At 42.2% G+C, this 15,096-nt stretch overlaps 1 protein-coding gene across 5 annotated transcripts in view; it reads left to right on the forward strand.

Annotated features, from left to right (window-relative positions):
- Nucleotides 1–15,096, forward strand: part of LOC147114643 (protein NDRG1-like) — a 97,295-nt gene that overhangs the window by 49,585 nt on the left and 32,614 nt on the right. For all 5 annotated transcript variants that reach the window (XM_085992474.1, XM_085992479.1, XM_085992475.1 and 2 more), the window contains one exon: nt 10,254–10,359. In XM_085992474.1, coding sequence (XP_085848600.1) covers nt 10,254–10,359 — 106 coding nt within the window. The remainder of the gene's footprint in view (nt 1–10,253; nt 10,360–15,096) is intronic.

Below are 15,096 nucleotides of genomic sequence, written 5' to 3' on the forward strand. Positions count from 1 at the left end.
TGGCTCTCCTTAGCTTGTCTTTCCAAAAAGATTAATAAGCTTTTGAATTTTTAAAGTTTTGGCCTTCATTATTTCAAACCTGTGACCCCTGTTCTACAGTAGGTGAAATGTTTAATAACTTGGATGCTTCTATGGTTCCTCCTCCCCATCTTCACCTGTTGCTGACTTTTTTGAATCTGATGAAACCCAGTTTCTTTAATTTATCTTCATAGCTCAGTCTTTAGATGCTGGCCATCAACCTTTTATGGCCCTTAACAGTGTCCAGGACTTGAATATTTCTCGTGTCTTGGTGATCAAAACTGGACACTAGTTTAGGTGTCCTCTAACTAGAACATAATGAAGTTATAGCACAACATCCTCCGATTGGTACCCTACTAATTTTGGCACTAGTTTAGCATTGTTTGCTTTTAATTGCTGCTCTACAGACGGTGCTTTGACATGCCAAACCTACTAACTTCTCCAGATCTCTCTTGACCTCCCCTCTGCGTATTTCTGCCTTGCTTGTATGCAATACTTTTTTCCCCATATGTTGTACCATACCTTTTTTCGTCACTGCATTAAATGTTATTTGCACTGTTCTGCTCATTTACAGATTTCTACCTAACTCCTTAAGTCTATGTGGTTATTTTTGTCGGAATCAACCTTTTTAATCTCCAACTTGGCAAGATTGAGTCCAGGTGGTTCTAAATTTAGAAATGGTTGAGGCCTCCGCATCAAGGTGCTTCATTTAGTACTTCCAACCCCACTCAAACACCTACTGCTTTTTTTTCAGTCAATTACTTGTCCATTTCCAGATTTTTGCCATATATCCCCACCCACTTGAGTTATCCAGCAACCTTTTGCAAGGAACCTTTTTTTTTAAACTGGAAGTCTAAGGACAAAGAGTTATAAAGTTAATGTCTAATAGTAGATATCTAAGTTAAGGGAGAGATGATGTGTTTTGGGAAGAGATTTTCAGGTAACCTAATACAAATGTCCAGATTTATGAAGGGGTTTGATGAAGTTGATCAAGGCACATTTTTCACATTAAGTTAGCTTTGATGGATATTGGCCATATTGTAAGATGGGAACATTGTAGAGTAGAAGAGGTTTCCACCATAAATTTGTTACTTCCTTATAGATGTGAAATTCGCAAGAAAAGAAAAGTGGTAGTCTCTCTTAGCAGCCTCATTGCTGATCCAGCACTGCTCTTTATAACCTATAGCTTAACAAACACTTGATTTGTATCTGTTTAAACTCTGGAAAACTGAAGAAATAACCAATCTTAAATGATTTTTTGGACTGTTTGTGACTGGACGGACTTATTTCTGTCTATTGCTGGTGTTAACTGCAATCCAGTTGGCTTTCCAACAATGTCCCATTTTGGAAGTCTCTACCTACAACTTTGGCTCTAGTATATAATACTTGAATCTTGAGAGGATTTCCGCAACAGATGGGGGAAGAGAATAACGCTTGGTGATCTTTACATTGGCTTACTGCCTATGGAAATGCACTCCCCGCCCCCCCCCCCACCCCCCCACCCAGATAGTACTTAATATTGATCAGTGTGGTAAACAGCCTGACTGACACACAGCTGACGTTTGTGTAAATGACCACCATATGTTCACCCTCCCTTGTATGTGCACAACACGTAGACTACAATTCAGTAAAGAGATTAAGTGTTGTAAGCTGTTTTTGTGGAGTGGGGGGAGGGAGAGGAGCAGGGATGCAAAACCTACAGATCCTTAATTGATACAGACAGCCAACACTGAGTTAAGTACTTGTGTGATTACAGTATGTTCTGTATAGGAAGCTTAAGCTGCATATTTTATGTTCAGTAGTAAACAACAACTACTTCTATTCATATGCCTTTTTTATTTGGGCGCTTTACAGAATGCAAAGAATGAACCAATGTCAAACCCATGAGCGAGGTGATCATAATCCGTCCAAAGAAAAATGGGTTTTTAAGGAGGCTTTTAAGAGTGGAGAAAGAAAGGAGCTGGGTCAGGGCAGTTGTGTAGGGCTGAGGTCAGTTGTCAAGGGCTGAGGGAGCTGAAGGCTCTATCATAGATGGTGGAGAAGGCCTGAGGCAGAATAACTAAGGGCGTGGGAGGGGAATAAATCAAATCAAATCAACTTTTATTGTCATTGTTAGTGCACAAGTGCAGTACAACGAAATGTAGGCTTGCGGCTCCTGAGAGTGTACATTTAGATTAAGACATTTAAACATTCAACATACATTTGGCTTGTAATACATTAACATAAACATAACCATAATAAAGTGCATTGGCAGATGTGCAGGCTTGAGAGTTTATTTGTGGAGTTCAGTAGGATGACAGCCCTGGGAAAGAAGCTGTTCCTAAATCTGGTCGTACGGGTGCGAATGCATCTGTAGCGTCTCCCAGATGGCAGGAGGGCGAACAGACTGTGGCTGGGGTGGGTAGGGTCTTTGATGATGGACCGTGACCTCCGTAAACAGCGTTTCTGGTATATGTGCTCTATGGTCAGTAGCCATATATATAGGCTGGAGGAGGACAAAAAATATAATTAATTTTGGGTTGGGGATGGTGTAGGCTAGTGAGGAGGTGGGTGATGAGCAAAATAGGGCTGAGTACACAAGATTTGGACAAGTTAGTTTGAGGCGGGCGAGAGGCTGACAATCTTCCCCAAAGTGGCAAAAATAGAAATCAACCCATTTTGGTTTCTCATTTTCTCTCTCAAACTAAAGGGATTGTGTTACAAGTTCTTGTATGTATGCTAAAAGCATTTCAACTGCATTTGTTGGGCTAGAAAAAAGGTGTTATACTCATGTCCCCCTCATTGTCCCTAACTTCTAATTTAAATATTTTGTTCACATGTACACAGTTTAGTTCCTTCATCATTTAAAGTGCTTCAACCAAGTATCCTGAAGTCTATGCTCGCAAGTAAAGTGATCCAGCTCTTTGAGCCGATCATGATTGTTAAAAGTTTTTAGACTAGGTATTAATCTTGTGGCTCTCCTCTGAAGCTTTTCTAGGGCCTCTATCTCCCACCATGTGAGGGGACCAGAACTGGGCAGAGTGTTCGAGATGGGACCTAACCAAGGCCTTGTATAGAGGCAATATGGTGCTCTTTGTATTGTATTGTCTTAGTTATACATCCTAATACTAATTTGCATTCCCTATTGTCTATTGGCACTAATCGTGGATCTTCGCCTCTTGCACTATAACACTCCTTTCCTATTCCTTTCAATAGATGTTAATTCAGAGAATAAGGCCAAAATTTTGTCGGGGGTGCTCCGTTAAAGGCAGCAGGGCCTGTGGGAGGCCGGGTGTCGCGTAGGCCCTGCCGACTTTAACGCAGGGCCTGACCTGGAGGTGAGGCCTCAGTTTCCTGCCCGCAGCCAGCCAGCCTCTCAATCTGTATAGGCCTGCGACTGGACAGAGGAGGGAGAGGGTTCCCGTGAGGGCCGGGCTGTTAATGAAATTTTGGGGGGGGGGGGGGGGGGAAGGACGAGAGGAAGAAAGCGAGCGTGGGGGGGGGGGGGGAAGAGAGGGAGGAGGAGAGGAAGAAAGCGAGCGGGGGGGGGGGGGGGTTTGACATGAGTGGATCAGGGCCAAATTACTATTGTGCGTATAATGTACAATTCTACACTGCATCTTCTGCACAAGTTTTAATTGTAATGGATATAGTGTGCCATAAAATTCTTTGGTTTTCCAAAAAAATACCACCTGGTGTATTGTAAGCTGCTGACTGGGAGAACAGATGTGTGCCTCCTGGGTCACCGTGGTGTTGCAGTAACAGTGATTCATTCTGATATTTACCAAACCATGCAAATTGCATTTTTGTTTTGTGAAGTACTTGATAAGAAGGATGGTATTCCTTTAATTCTGGGTCCATAATGAGTGGGGGAAATGTAACTGGAGAGACCACCTGCCAGTGTTTGTATGACTCTTAGTTTTTATGGCTAATGAGTCTTGTTTTGGGTTGTGGACACCTGCAAAGTCTGTTGTTGGTACTTTTAAAAATATTTTCTAGTGCACCCTGTGCCATGGAAATTAATGTTAGCACACTTGGAAACGGGAAATAAACCTCCCCCCATGTTTAGAATACTCTCCACCACTGGAGACCATTCAAATAGCTTTACCCTGTGAAAGTATGTTGTACATTTCAAATGACTTTGACCCATTTCTTCTGAGATTTCATGGTGTCCAGTATATGGGAATCCAATTTGTTCTACTTTGCCAGGTTTCTTTTTATAAGAACATAAGAAATAGGAGCAGGAGTAGGCCAATTGGCCCCTCGAGCCTGCTCCGCCATTCAATAATATCATGGCTGATCTGATCCTAACCGCCAATCCACTATGACAGGACTATCTCCTGAATCGAACAGAATTAGACACATGAAACAGGAGCAGGATCAGGCTACACGGCCCCTGGGCCCGCTCCGCTACCCACAGGGCCATGACCGATCCGAACCGAGACTCATCTCCAAATTCCTGCCCGCTCCCCGTAACCCTTAATTCCCTTTTCTTCTAGGAAACTGTCTATTTCTGTTTTAAATTTATGTAATGATACAGCTTTTTGGGGCAGCATATTCCATGGACCTACCACCCTGAGTGAAGTAGTTCCTCCTCATCTCAGTTTTGAAAGAGCAGCCCCTTATTCTAAGACTATGCCCCCTAGTTCTAGTTTCACCCATCATCTGGAACATCCACCCGATCCAACCCCTTCATAATCTTTTATGTTTCAATAAGATCGCCTCTCATTCTTCTGAACTCCAATGAGTAGAGTCCCAATCTACTCAATCTCTCCTCATATGTCCATCCCCTCATCCCCGGGATTAACCGAGTGAACCTTCTTTGTACTGACTCGAGAGCAAGTATGTCCTTTCTTAAGTATGGACACCAAAACTGTACGCAATATTCCAGGTGCGGTCTCACCAATACCTTGTACAACTGAAGCAATACCTCCCTATTTTTATATTCTATCCCCTAGCAATGAAAGCCAACATTCCATTGGCCTTCTTAAAGATCAGCCATGATCTCATTGAATGGCGGAGCAGGCTCGAAGGGCCGAATGGCCTACTCCTGTTCCTATCTCTATGTTTCTATGTTTAATCACTTGCTGCACCTGCAGACTAACCTTTTGAGTTTCATGCACCAGGACCCCCAGATCCCTTTGTGCTTCAGTACTTTCCAGTTTCTTGCCATTAAGATAATAACTTGCTCTATGATTTTTCCTGCCAAAGTGCATAACCTCACACTTTCCAGTATTGTATTCCATCTGCCAAATCTCTGCCCACTTACTTAGCCTGTCTATGTCCCCTTGCAGGTTTTTTATGTCCTCCTCACACACTACTTTCCCTCCCATCTTAGTATCATCTGCAAACTTTGATGTGTTACACTCGGTCCCCTCCTCCAAATCGTTAATATAGATTGTAAAGAGTTGGGGACCCAGCACTGACCCCTGCGGAACACCACTGGTTACTGATTGCCAGTCTGAGAATGAACCATTTATCCCAACTCTCTGCCTTCTGTTAGATAGCCAATCCTCTATCCATGCCAGAATATTACCCCCAATCCTGTGATTTTTTTATCTTAAGCAATAATCTTTTGTGTGGCACCTTGTCAAATGCCTTTTGGAAGTCTAAATACACTACGTCCACTGGTTCCCCTTTATCCACCCTATACGTTACTTCCTCAAAGAACTCCAGCAAATTTGTCAAACATGACTTCCCCTTCATAAAACCATGCTGACTTTGTCCTATTAAATTATGATTATCCAAATGTCCTGTTACTGTCTCCTTAATAATGGACTCCAAAATTTTACCTACCACAGATGTTAGGCTAACCGGTCTATAGTTTCCAGCCTTCTGTCTGCTGCCCTTTTTAAATAAGGGTGTTACATTAGCAGTTTTCCAGTCTGCCGGGACCTTTGCTGAGTCCAGGGAGTTTTGGAAGATTATTACCAATGCATCCACAATCCCTACCGCCACTTCCCTCAAGACCCTAGGATGTAAGCCATCAGGTCCAGGTGATTTATCCGCCTTGAGTCCCATTATTTTACTGAGTACCACTTCCTTAGTGATTTTGATCGTGTTTATCCCCCCCCCCCCCCCCTTCCCCTTCCCTCCCTCCCCTCCTATAGCCCCCTGCTTGTCAAGTGTTGGGATATTCTTGGTGTCCTCTACTGTAAAGACTGATACAAAATATTCATTCGGTGTTTTTGCCATCTCCATATTTCCCACCATTAATTTCCCGGTCTCATCCTCTAAGGGACCAACATTTACTTTAGCCACCCTTTTTTCTTTTTATATAACTATAAAAACTCTTACTATCTGTCTTTATATTTTTTGCTAATTTACTTTCACAATCTATCTTCCCTTTCTTAATCAATGTTTTTGTTCTTTTTTGCTGTCTTTTAAAGTTTTCCCAATCCTCTATCCTCCCACTAGATTTGGCTACCTTATATGCCCTTGTTTTTAGTCGAATACTATCCTTAATTTCTTTACTTAGCCACGGATGGCTGTCTTTTCTTTTACACCCTTTTTTTCCTCAGTGGAATATACTTTTTTTGGAAGTTGTAAAATAACTCTTTTTAAATGTACACCACTGATCATGTATCGTCTTATCCTTTTAACCTATTTTCCCAATCCACTTTACTCAATTCCGCTCTCATACCTTCATAGTCTCCTTTATTCAAGCTTAGCACGCTTGTTTGAGATCCAACCTCCTCACCCTCTAACTGAATATGGAATTCAACCATGTTATGGTCACTCATTCCAAGGGGATCCTTTACTAGGACATTTTTAATTAATCCTGTCTCGTTACACAGGACCAGATCTAAGGTTGCTTGCCCCCTGGTTGGTTCAGTTACATACTGCTCAAGAAACCCATCCCTAATACACTCAATGAACTCATCCTCAAGGCAGCCCTGCCCAATTTGATTCATCCAATTTATATGATAGTTAAAATCCCCCATAATTATAGATGTTCCCTTATTACAAGCCTCAACTATTTCCTGATTGATACTCCGTCCAACCGAGTTGCGACTGTTCGGAGGCCTATATACTACGCCCACTAGTGTTTTTTTCCCCTTATTATTCCTTATCTCCACCCAAACTGTTTCATTATCCTGATCTTTTGACCCAATATCATTTCTCCGTATTAGTGATTCCTTCCTTTGTTAACATAGCCACCCCACCTCCCCTTCCTTCCTGCCTGTCCTTCCTGATTGTTAAATAACCTGGTATGTTTAATTCCCAGGCATTGTCACCCTGTAGCCATGTTTCTGTAATGGCCACAAGATCATACCCATATGTAGCTATTTGTGCCTTTAACTCGTCTATTTTGTTACGAATGCTACGTGCATTCAGATAGAGAACTTTCAAATATGTTTTGTGACACTTAGTTCCTGCTTTTGCCCTTTTTATTACTTTACCTTTTACTCCACACCTTCTGCCCCTTCCTGACACGCTCTGGTTTTTAATTTCCCCACTGCTACCTAAGTCTTTGACCTTCTCTGTTGTCATTTTTATTATTTGTTCTCGAGAAAGCTCCCCCCCCCCCCCCCCCCACTAGTTAGTTTAAAGCCCTCTCTACAGCCTAGTTATATGATCCGCCAGGACTCTAGTCCCAGCACTGGCCAAGTGAAGCCCGTCCCAACGGAACAGCTCCCTCCTGTCCCAGTACTAGTGCCAGTGTCCCAGGAAGCAAAACCCATTTCTCCCACACCAGTCTTTGAGCCACGCATTTAACTCTCTCTAATTTTATTTGTCCTAGCCAAATTCGCACGTGGCTCAGGTAATAACCCAGAGATTATTACCCTTGTGGTTCTGCTTTTTAATTTGGCCCCTAGCTGCTCAAACTCCCTCAGCAGAACCTCCTTCCTTGTCCTATCTATGTCGTTGGTACCAACATGGACCACGACAACTGGATCCTCCCCCTCCCACTCCAGCCCTCTCTCCAGCCCAGAGGAGATGTCCTTAACCCTGGCACCGGGTAGGCAACACAGCCTACGGGACTCTCGCTCTTGGCTGCAGAGAACTCTATCTATCCCCCTAATAATACTATCCCCTACCACTACAACATTTCTATTTACTCCCCCCTCTTGAATGGCCCCCCTCTCCACAGTGCTGTGGCCAGGATGCTCATCCTCCCTGCAGCCCCTGCTTCCGTCCCCACAGGGAGTAAGAAGCTCTAACCTGTTGGACAAGAGCAAGGGCTGCGGCTACTACCTTCTGGATCCCCGTACCTGCCTCACTCGTAGTCACACCGTCCTGTCCCTGACCATGGGCTACATCTGAATTAGTTAACTTCATAGGTGTGACCACCTCCTGATAGAGTCCAGGTACTTCTCCCCCTCCCTGATGTGTCGCAGTATCCGCAGTATCTGAAGCTCAGACTGTTGTGAATCTTTGCAATTCTCTCCCCCAGTGAGCTGTGGCTGCTCAGTTGTGGAGTATAATCAAGACTGAGATTGATAGATCTTTGGATACTAAGGTAATCCAGGGATATGGAGATAGTGCGGGAAGGTGAAGTTGAGGTAGAAGATCAGCCATGATCTCATTGAATGGCGGAGCAGGCTCGACAGGCCAAATGGCCTACTCCTGCTCCTATTTCTTATGTTGTTAGCACATCGGCAAGGATGCATTTATTGCCTATCTCTAGTTGCCATGAGAAGGTCCAAATTGTGGAGGTGAAGATTTTGGGGTGGGTGTGTGTTTGGGAGAGAATGGTTTCCCATTTTTCCCATTCTTTGCCTGCTCACGGATGGCCTCCTGGTTCTTAGAACTTTTCACACAACAGCTGCTGATGCAAAAACCACAAATGAATACCACAACTGCAGGGGACTCAACCTATAAGGTAAATCAATAACATTTGTAGGTGTGGTCAAACCACCAAGAATGCCTCCAACCAGACTTGGCAACTTATTCCACCAGTACATGAAGTACTGATGAGCAGCTAACCGCTCCCCCACCTAAACCAACACTTCAAGTAACTGCAACGCACAGAGGAAGCGGGTCCCAGACACGAATATGCAGAACATTAATCACCGCCCTCAAATTTGGCTAGAATCTCTCAGGCACTCCACAGCAGCCACCTTTCCCTGTGGAGGCTGCCAGTGTAACAGATTGCAGGATCAGGACAATCCTCTCTCATTGGCATCCCGGGGTCCTTTTTCAATGAACTGGAAAACCCAACAAACAGAAAATGAACTGAAATCGCATCCCGCTGTCAAGGATCCAGAATTTGGCACAATCCCGGGTGAGTTTGAATAAAAAAGACACTGCAGGAGATGGTCAGTCCAGGATATTTGGCTCATCCAGTTTGGAATTACCATTTTGAAAGTAAGGACACCTGATGCAAGTCCTTTGGGCGTCCCTAATTTACAGGTTTCACTACGTTATAATTGTTCCTTTTGACAATGAAGTTTTTGCTCAATTGCCTTTTGGGGACTGGGCCTGTTGTACAGATCATTTAATTTAAAAAAAAAAAAAAAAAAACTTTTGCTTGCATTTCATAATTCTTCACATACGATGAACTATGTTGTGTAATGACATGTACAGATGAACAAGGCATCATAATGTGTATAACATACCAGAAATAGCAGAGCTGAATGACTGACTGACTGACTGACTAGTTGGTCTGGGTTTTGGTTAGGATTGAAGGGAAAATGTTGGTCAGAACACTGGAGGAACTTTCTGCTCCTCTTTGAATAGTGCCATGTGATTGTCAGACATTACCAGATTAGAGGCAAATGGGATCTAAGTTTAATATTTGATTTAGCACCTCTGACAATGCAGCATTTCATTAGTACTGCACTGGAGTAGCAGGCTAGATTATGTGCTCCAGAACTTGAATCTTCAATTTCGGACTCTGGCAAGAGTGCGAGCAACTGAGCCAAGCTGACCTAAGCAGCTTGTATGTTAGTGAATTGATGAAGAAAATAAAACCTTGCACAATTAGTAAGTAAATTAATTTACCTTGAGTTTGTGATTACCACCTTCTGGACATTTAGATTGCAGTCCTGCTTTGAAGCTGGTGTGAGTTAGTTATATCACCTTGGTTATATTTTTTGCACCCTAATTAAATGTAGCAACCTAACTTTTTTTGTCCTTCACAAACCGTGTTGACCTATTGGCAGTACACAGGCACTCGCTTTTTGGACAAATTGAAACTACTGTCTAAATCTCCATCTATCTTAACAATTTGATTTTGTTCAAATTTGCTATTGCACATATCTATGGAAAAGCATGTGATGACTAACTGCTAATGCTGATCTCTTCCTCAGGAGCATGATCTTGAAACTCCATTTGGTGTTGTTCGCGTCGCAGTGCGTGGGACACCTAAAGGAAGTCAGCCAGTCATACTCACGTTTCATGACATTGGGATGAATCGTAAGTAGTAGTGTTAACAATTCTTACATAATCTCAATATATTGATTGCATTGCCAATCATGAGCATCTTCTGCATGCTGCTTGCAGTTAGTCCTCAAATAAGTAAGACCAGAATTTGAGGGGAAGACCCATTAAAGATCTTTCTTCTCCTTGAGTTTGCATGCTATTTATGGGCAAGAGGGCAGGAACGGTCCCCCAGCAGTCGGTGAGGAGGGATTCCAGAGCAGTCTGGGAGGGCTGGGGATTTCCCTAGCGTCGTATTCAAGATCAGGGAGGGCTGGGGATTACTTTGCGGGGGTGGGGAAAGGAAGGTTGAGGCCGGGGCTGGGTTAAAATAGAGGTATGTCTGTCTCTAAATTGTAACTTCAATGGGATGGGGCAATTGGATTTAGCTCACTAGCTTAGCCTAATATAATCAAATTGCTAAGCCTCTAGACTTTGATATTGGCAATGTTGGAGGTTTCTAATGCAGCTTATGTATATTTTAAAGCAGCAAGTCAGTAGTAGGTTCCTGGCCAGGTTACTGTAACAGCTAGATGTAAATGGGTCACAAATACTAGTTCAATCTAATACCATTTAGTAGTACTCTAATCTGGGATTAATCTAGTCCTTTATAATCTTTTAATTGTTTAGCCAGATGCTTTTTAAATGTATTATGTGCCTTTCAAGCAAGCTGAGCACTGTAAACCTGTTGAGTTTAGCACTTTTTTTTAGTTGATTACAACTCTGAAATGCTGTGGGATGGTTTTTCTATTTTGAAGGCACTAAATAAATTTAAGTTGTGGTGCTTTTGGATTTGCTCACTTTTTGATTCTCCACTACTTTTCATTTTTTAATGTATTATTGCACATCCTTTAATTTTGCTCTGATTAAATGGGCCAATTGCTCTTCTACCGTAGTTGCTTTCTATTCCTGTGTTCTTTCGGCAATCTAAGTTGTGCTGCTTTGTCTCCCATTACCTTTCCTCCTACAATTTTCAAACATTTAAAGTCCACACTTGGCTTTGCCTGACTACTACTACTTCGTTTATCTGAACATCATCTCTCCTCTCTCCAACCTTGTAGAGTGTTTGAGCCTTAGATCGTCACATTGATTTTTTTTTCCATAAACTTGCATGAACTGAATAGATTTCCTGTTAATGTATAGTTTAAAAAAAAAAAAAACTACTTTACCATGCAGTGATGCTATTAATGGGTGAAATAAAGACTAGATTTGCCTTTCTAATCTAGGCTTTATTAACTTAAAAATCCTGTAGCACATCTTCAACACCCAGTCCCAACTAAAGGCTGGAAAGAACTGAATTTAAGATGGCCACCACAAATCACATGACATCAACTACCAATGAGATTACAGCATATATCCCAAGGCAGGAAACAAACAACCAATCACAATACTTCTTACTAAACATAGAGAATAATCACCACATTCACCCCTCCTTTTAAAATATACTCCAACCTAAATAACCTTTACAATTTATAATTATTTACAACTAAAACTGCACAGACAAAATAAAACTATTCAACATGACACAATACTAAGTGAGCAACAACAAATAGTAACATTGCACTTAAGTATCTCTCAACTAAAACAATATAATATAATATTTCAACAATTTTAAAACATTATCAATTTAAAAGTCCATTTTCAATCGGTCGACCGGATATCTTGTTCGTGTCGACCTTCTTAACCTTGGTGAAAATCCTTGCCCTCCCACACCAGGAGACACAGAAGTATCTTCTGCAGGAAGGCTATCCATCTCCTGATTTTCAACGGTTTCCGGATTAGAAATCCCATCAGGAGGTAAACTGGGACGGTCATGAACATCCATCGAGGGCTGACTAATAGAAGTATAATTATCTGCAGTCGGATTGGAAATATTCGTAGTATCTAACAGCATCCACATTATCTGAATCATGACTATTGTTAATATCCTCAGAAGAGGGCTGGCCACCACAAGGAGCCAAGTCTTTAATTGAAACGGTACTTTCTTTCCCATCTTGGAATCGAATATGAGCATATTGGGAATTTGCCTCCAACAGCTCCACCTCCTCCACTAAAAGATCATATTTTGACAATCTAACATTGCGTCGAAGCAGCACAGGTCCCTGCATAGTAAGCCATGAAGGTACCGAATATCCCGTAGTAGATCTCCGCGGATAGTTAAAGAGCCTTTCATGGGGGGTCACATTAGTAGTCGCTGAAAGCAATGATCTAATGGAATGCAGGGCATCAGGCAGTACCATTTCCCACTGTGTATGCTTAAGGTTCCGGGATGTCAAAGCCAACATAACTGCCTTCCAGATCACCCCATTGTATCGTTCGCACTGTCCATTACCCTGGGGATTATACGGGGTAGTTCTGCTAGTAGAAATTCCCCGACTCTGAAGGTATTCCTTCAACTGGGAAGACATAAGAACTTCCCTGATCCGAATGGATATACGCAGGCATCCCAAAGATGACAAAAAGTTGAGTCAGACATTTGATAACTAGCAGCTGATACATCTGCGCAAGGAAAAGCAAAAGGGAACCTTGAAAACTCATCCACAACAGTAAATATATATCGGTTTTGAGTAGTTGAAGGAAGAGGCCCCTTGAAATCGACGTTCAAAAGGAGAAGTAGCCTTTATAAGATGAGCTCGTTGAGGCTTAAAGAAATTCGGTTTACACCGAGCACAGATAGAACATGATGAAGTCATCCGTTTGACGTCTTCAACTGAAAAGGGCAAATTCTTACTGCGTACGAAGTGTATCATCCTTGTAACCCCAGGATGGCATAAGGCATTGTGAAGATTAATAAGCGTATCTCCGTGAATCGCAGAACAATAAGCCCTCGACAGCGCATCAGCAGCAACGTTATCCTTCCCCGGACGATAAACTATATCAAAATGGTAACATGCCAACTCAATCCTCCACCTCATTATTTTATCATTCTTAATCTTTCCAAAATGTTTGACATCAAACATAAAGGACACAGACTTTTGATCAGTTACCAATGTAAAATGTTGCCCCGATAAAATAATGTCTCCATTTACGCAGTGCTTCTACTATTGCATACGCCTCTTTCTCTATTGAAGAATGCCTTTTTTCACTTGTTCAAGGTACGTGAGGAAAAAGGCCACAGGTCTTCCATTTTGGTTCAGAGTAGCCCCAATTGCAAAATCAGAAGTGTCCGTCTCAATCACAAAAGGAACCTGCTCATCAATAGAATGCACAACTGCTCCAAGGATATCCTTTTTAAAATTAGCAAAACACGTCCTGGCCTCCCATGATAGAGGATATGTCGCAACCCAACTAAGAGGCCGGATCTTCTGTGAAAAATTTGCAATCCAATTAGAATAGTAAGAAAACAGTCCAACAACTCGTTGCAAAGCCTTAGAATTAGTAGGACAAGGTAAATCAATCAATGGTCGCAGACGTTCTGGGTCTGGTTTAATCTTGTTTCCCGAGATAATGTACCCCAGTAGATTTACCTCAGTGGTCGAAAAGGTACACTTTTCTCTTTATTGAAAGTTAAACCAACTTTTTCCGCAGCTTGAAGGAATCTTTCTAAATTAGAATCATGCTCCACCCTTGATTTGCCACACACCGTGATGTCATCTAAGTATGAAAAGGTGTCAGAGAGAGTTATCACTTATAAAAGCATCCATTGCCCGTTGAAAACAAGCAACACCATTAGTAACACCAAATGGTATTCGGCAAAACTGATACAGCTTTCCACCAGCCTCAAAGGCCGTATATGGTTGATCCTTAACAATAGGAATCTGATGATAAGCACTCTTTAGGTCAATAGTGCTAAAAACCTTATACTGAGATACTTTATTGATAAGCTCATCAATCTTAGGCAAAGGGTACGCATCTAATTGAGTATACCTATTAATAGTTTGGGAATAGTCTATCACCATTCGTTTCTTATGTCTCTCGTTAGTCGTGACAACTACCTGTGCCCGCCAAGGCGAACAACTAGGTTCAATGATTCCTTCCAATAAGAGACGTTGAACTTCAGAATTAATAAATTCTCTATCCTGACTGCTATACCTTCTTGACTTGGTAGCAATTGGCTTACAATCCGGCATCAAATTGGAAAAAAGTGATAATGGAGAAATGGATAAAGAGGTTAATCCACAAATAGATAAAGGTGGCTTAGTCCCTCCAAATGAAAGACTAAGAGACTCGTGTAACTGAAGCACATCATGACCAATCAAAATATCCGCAGAGATTAGGCAAAACAGATAGGCGTATATCGGTATACGTATTACCTAGAAGAATCAATTTCACATGGCAACAACCAGCTACTTGTGAAGTGAGAGTCGTCTGAGCCATACACACCTGATGGGGAAACAGGCAAAATTTTCAAATGCTTCTCCTTTGCAAACTGAAGACCTATAGATACGGGCAGTACCGACAGTTTTATAAGGGCCTTCACTTCCAACCCATCAACTTGGGCCGTAACTATAGCTTTGTTTAGGCCATGAGCAAATGCAGCAGAAATTGATGCAATAAACGCCCTATCTAAAGGCTGAATAGTCACAGAGGAGGTAATTGAACCTGATGATTTACACACACGTGCGTAATGACCTCTCTCTCGCCGCATTTACTACACACAGCCTCCCGAGCAGGACACTTCAGACGAGGGTGCCGGACGTTCCCACAAAAATAACACTTCTGAATCCTAGAGGCAACAGCCGCTGAAGTAGAAACTGTTTCAGAATCTAGTAAACCACTCCTATTAAGTCCACA

The sequence above is a fragment of the Somniosus microcephalus genome, chromosome 7 (genome assembly GCF_052327205.1).
Source record: "Somniosus microcephalus isolate GS21.2 chromosome 7, FLI_Smic_1.0, whole genome shotgun sequence".
In the NCBI taxonomy this organism is placed as follows: domain Eukaryota; kingdom Metazoa; phylum Chordata; class Chondrichthyes; order Squaliformes; family Somniosidae; genus Somniosus; species Somniosus microcephalus.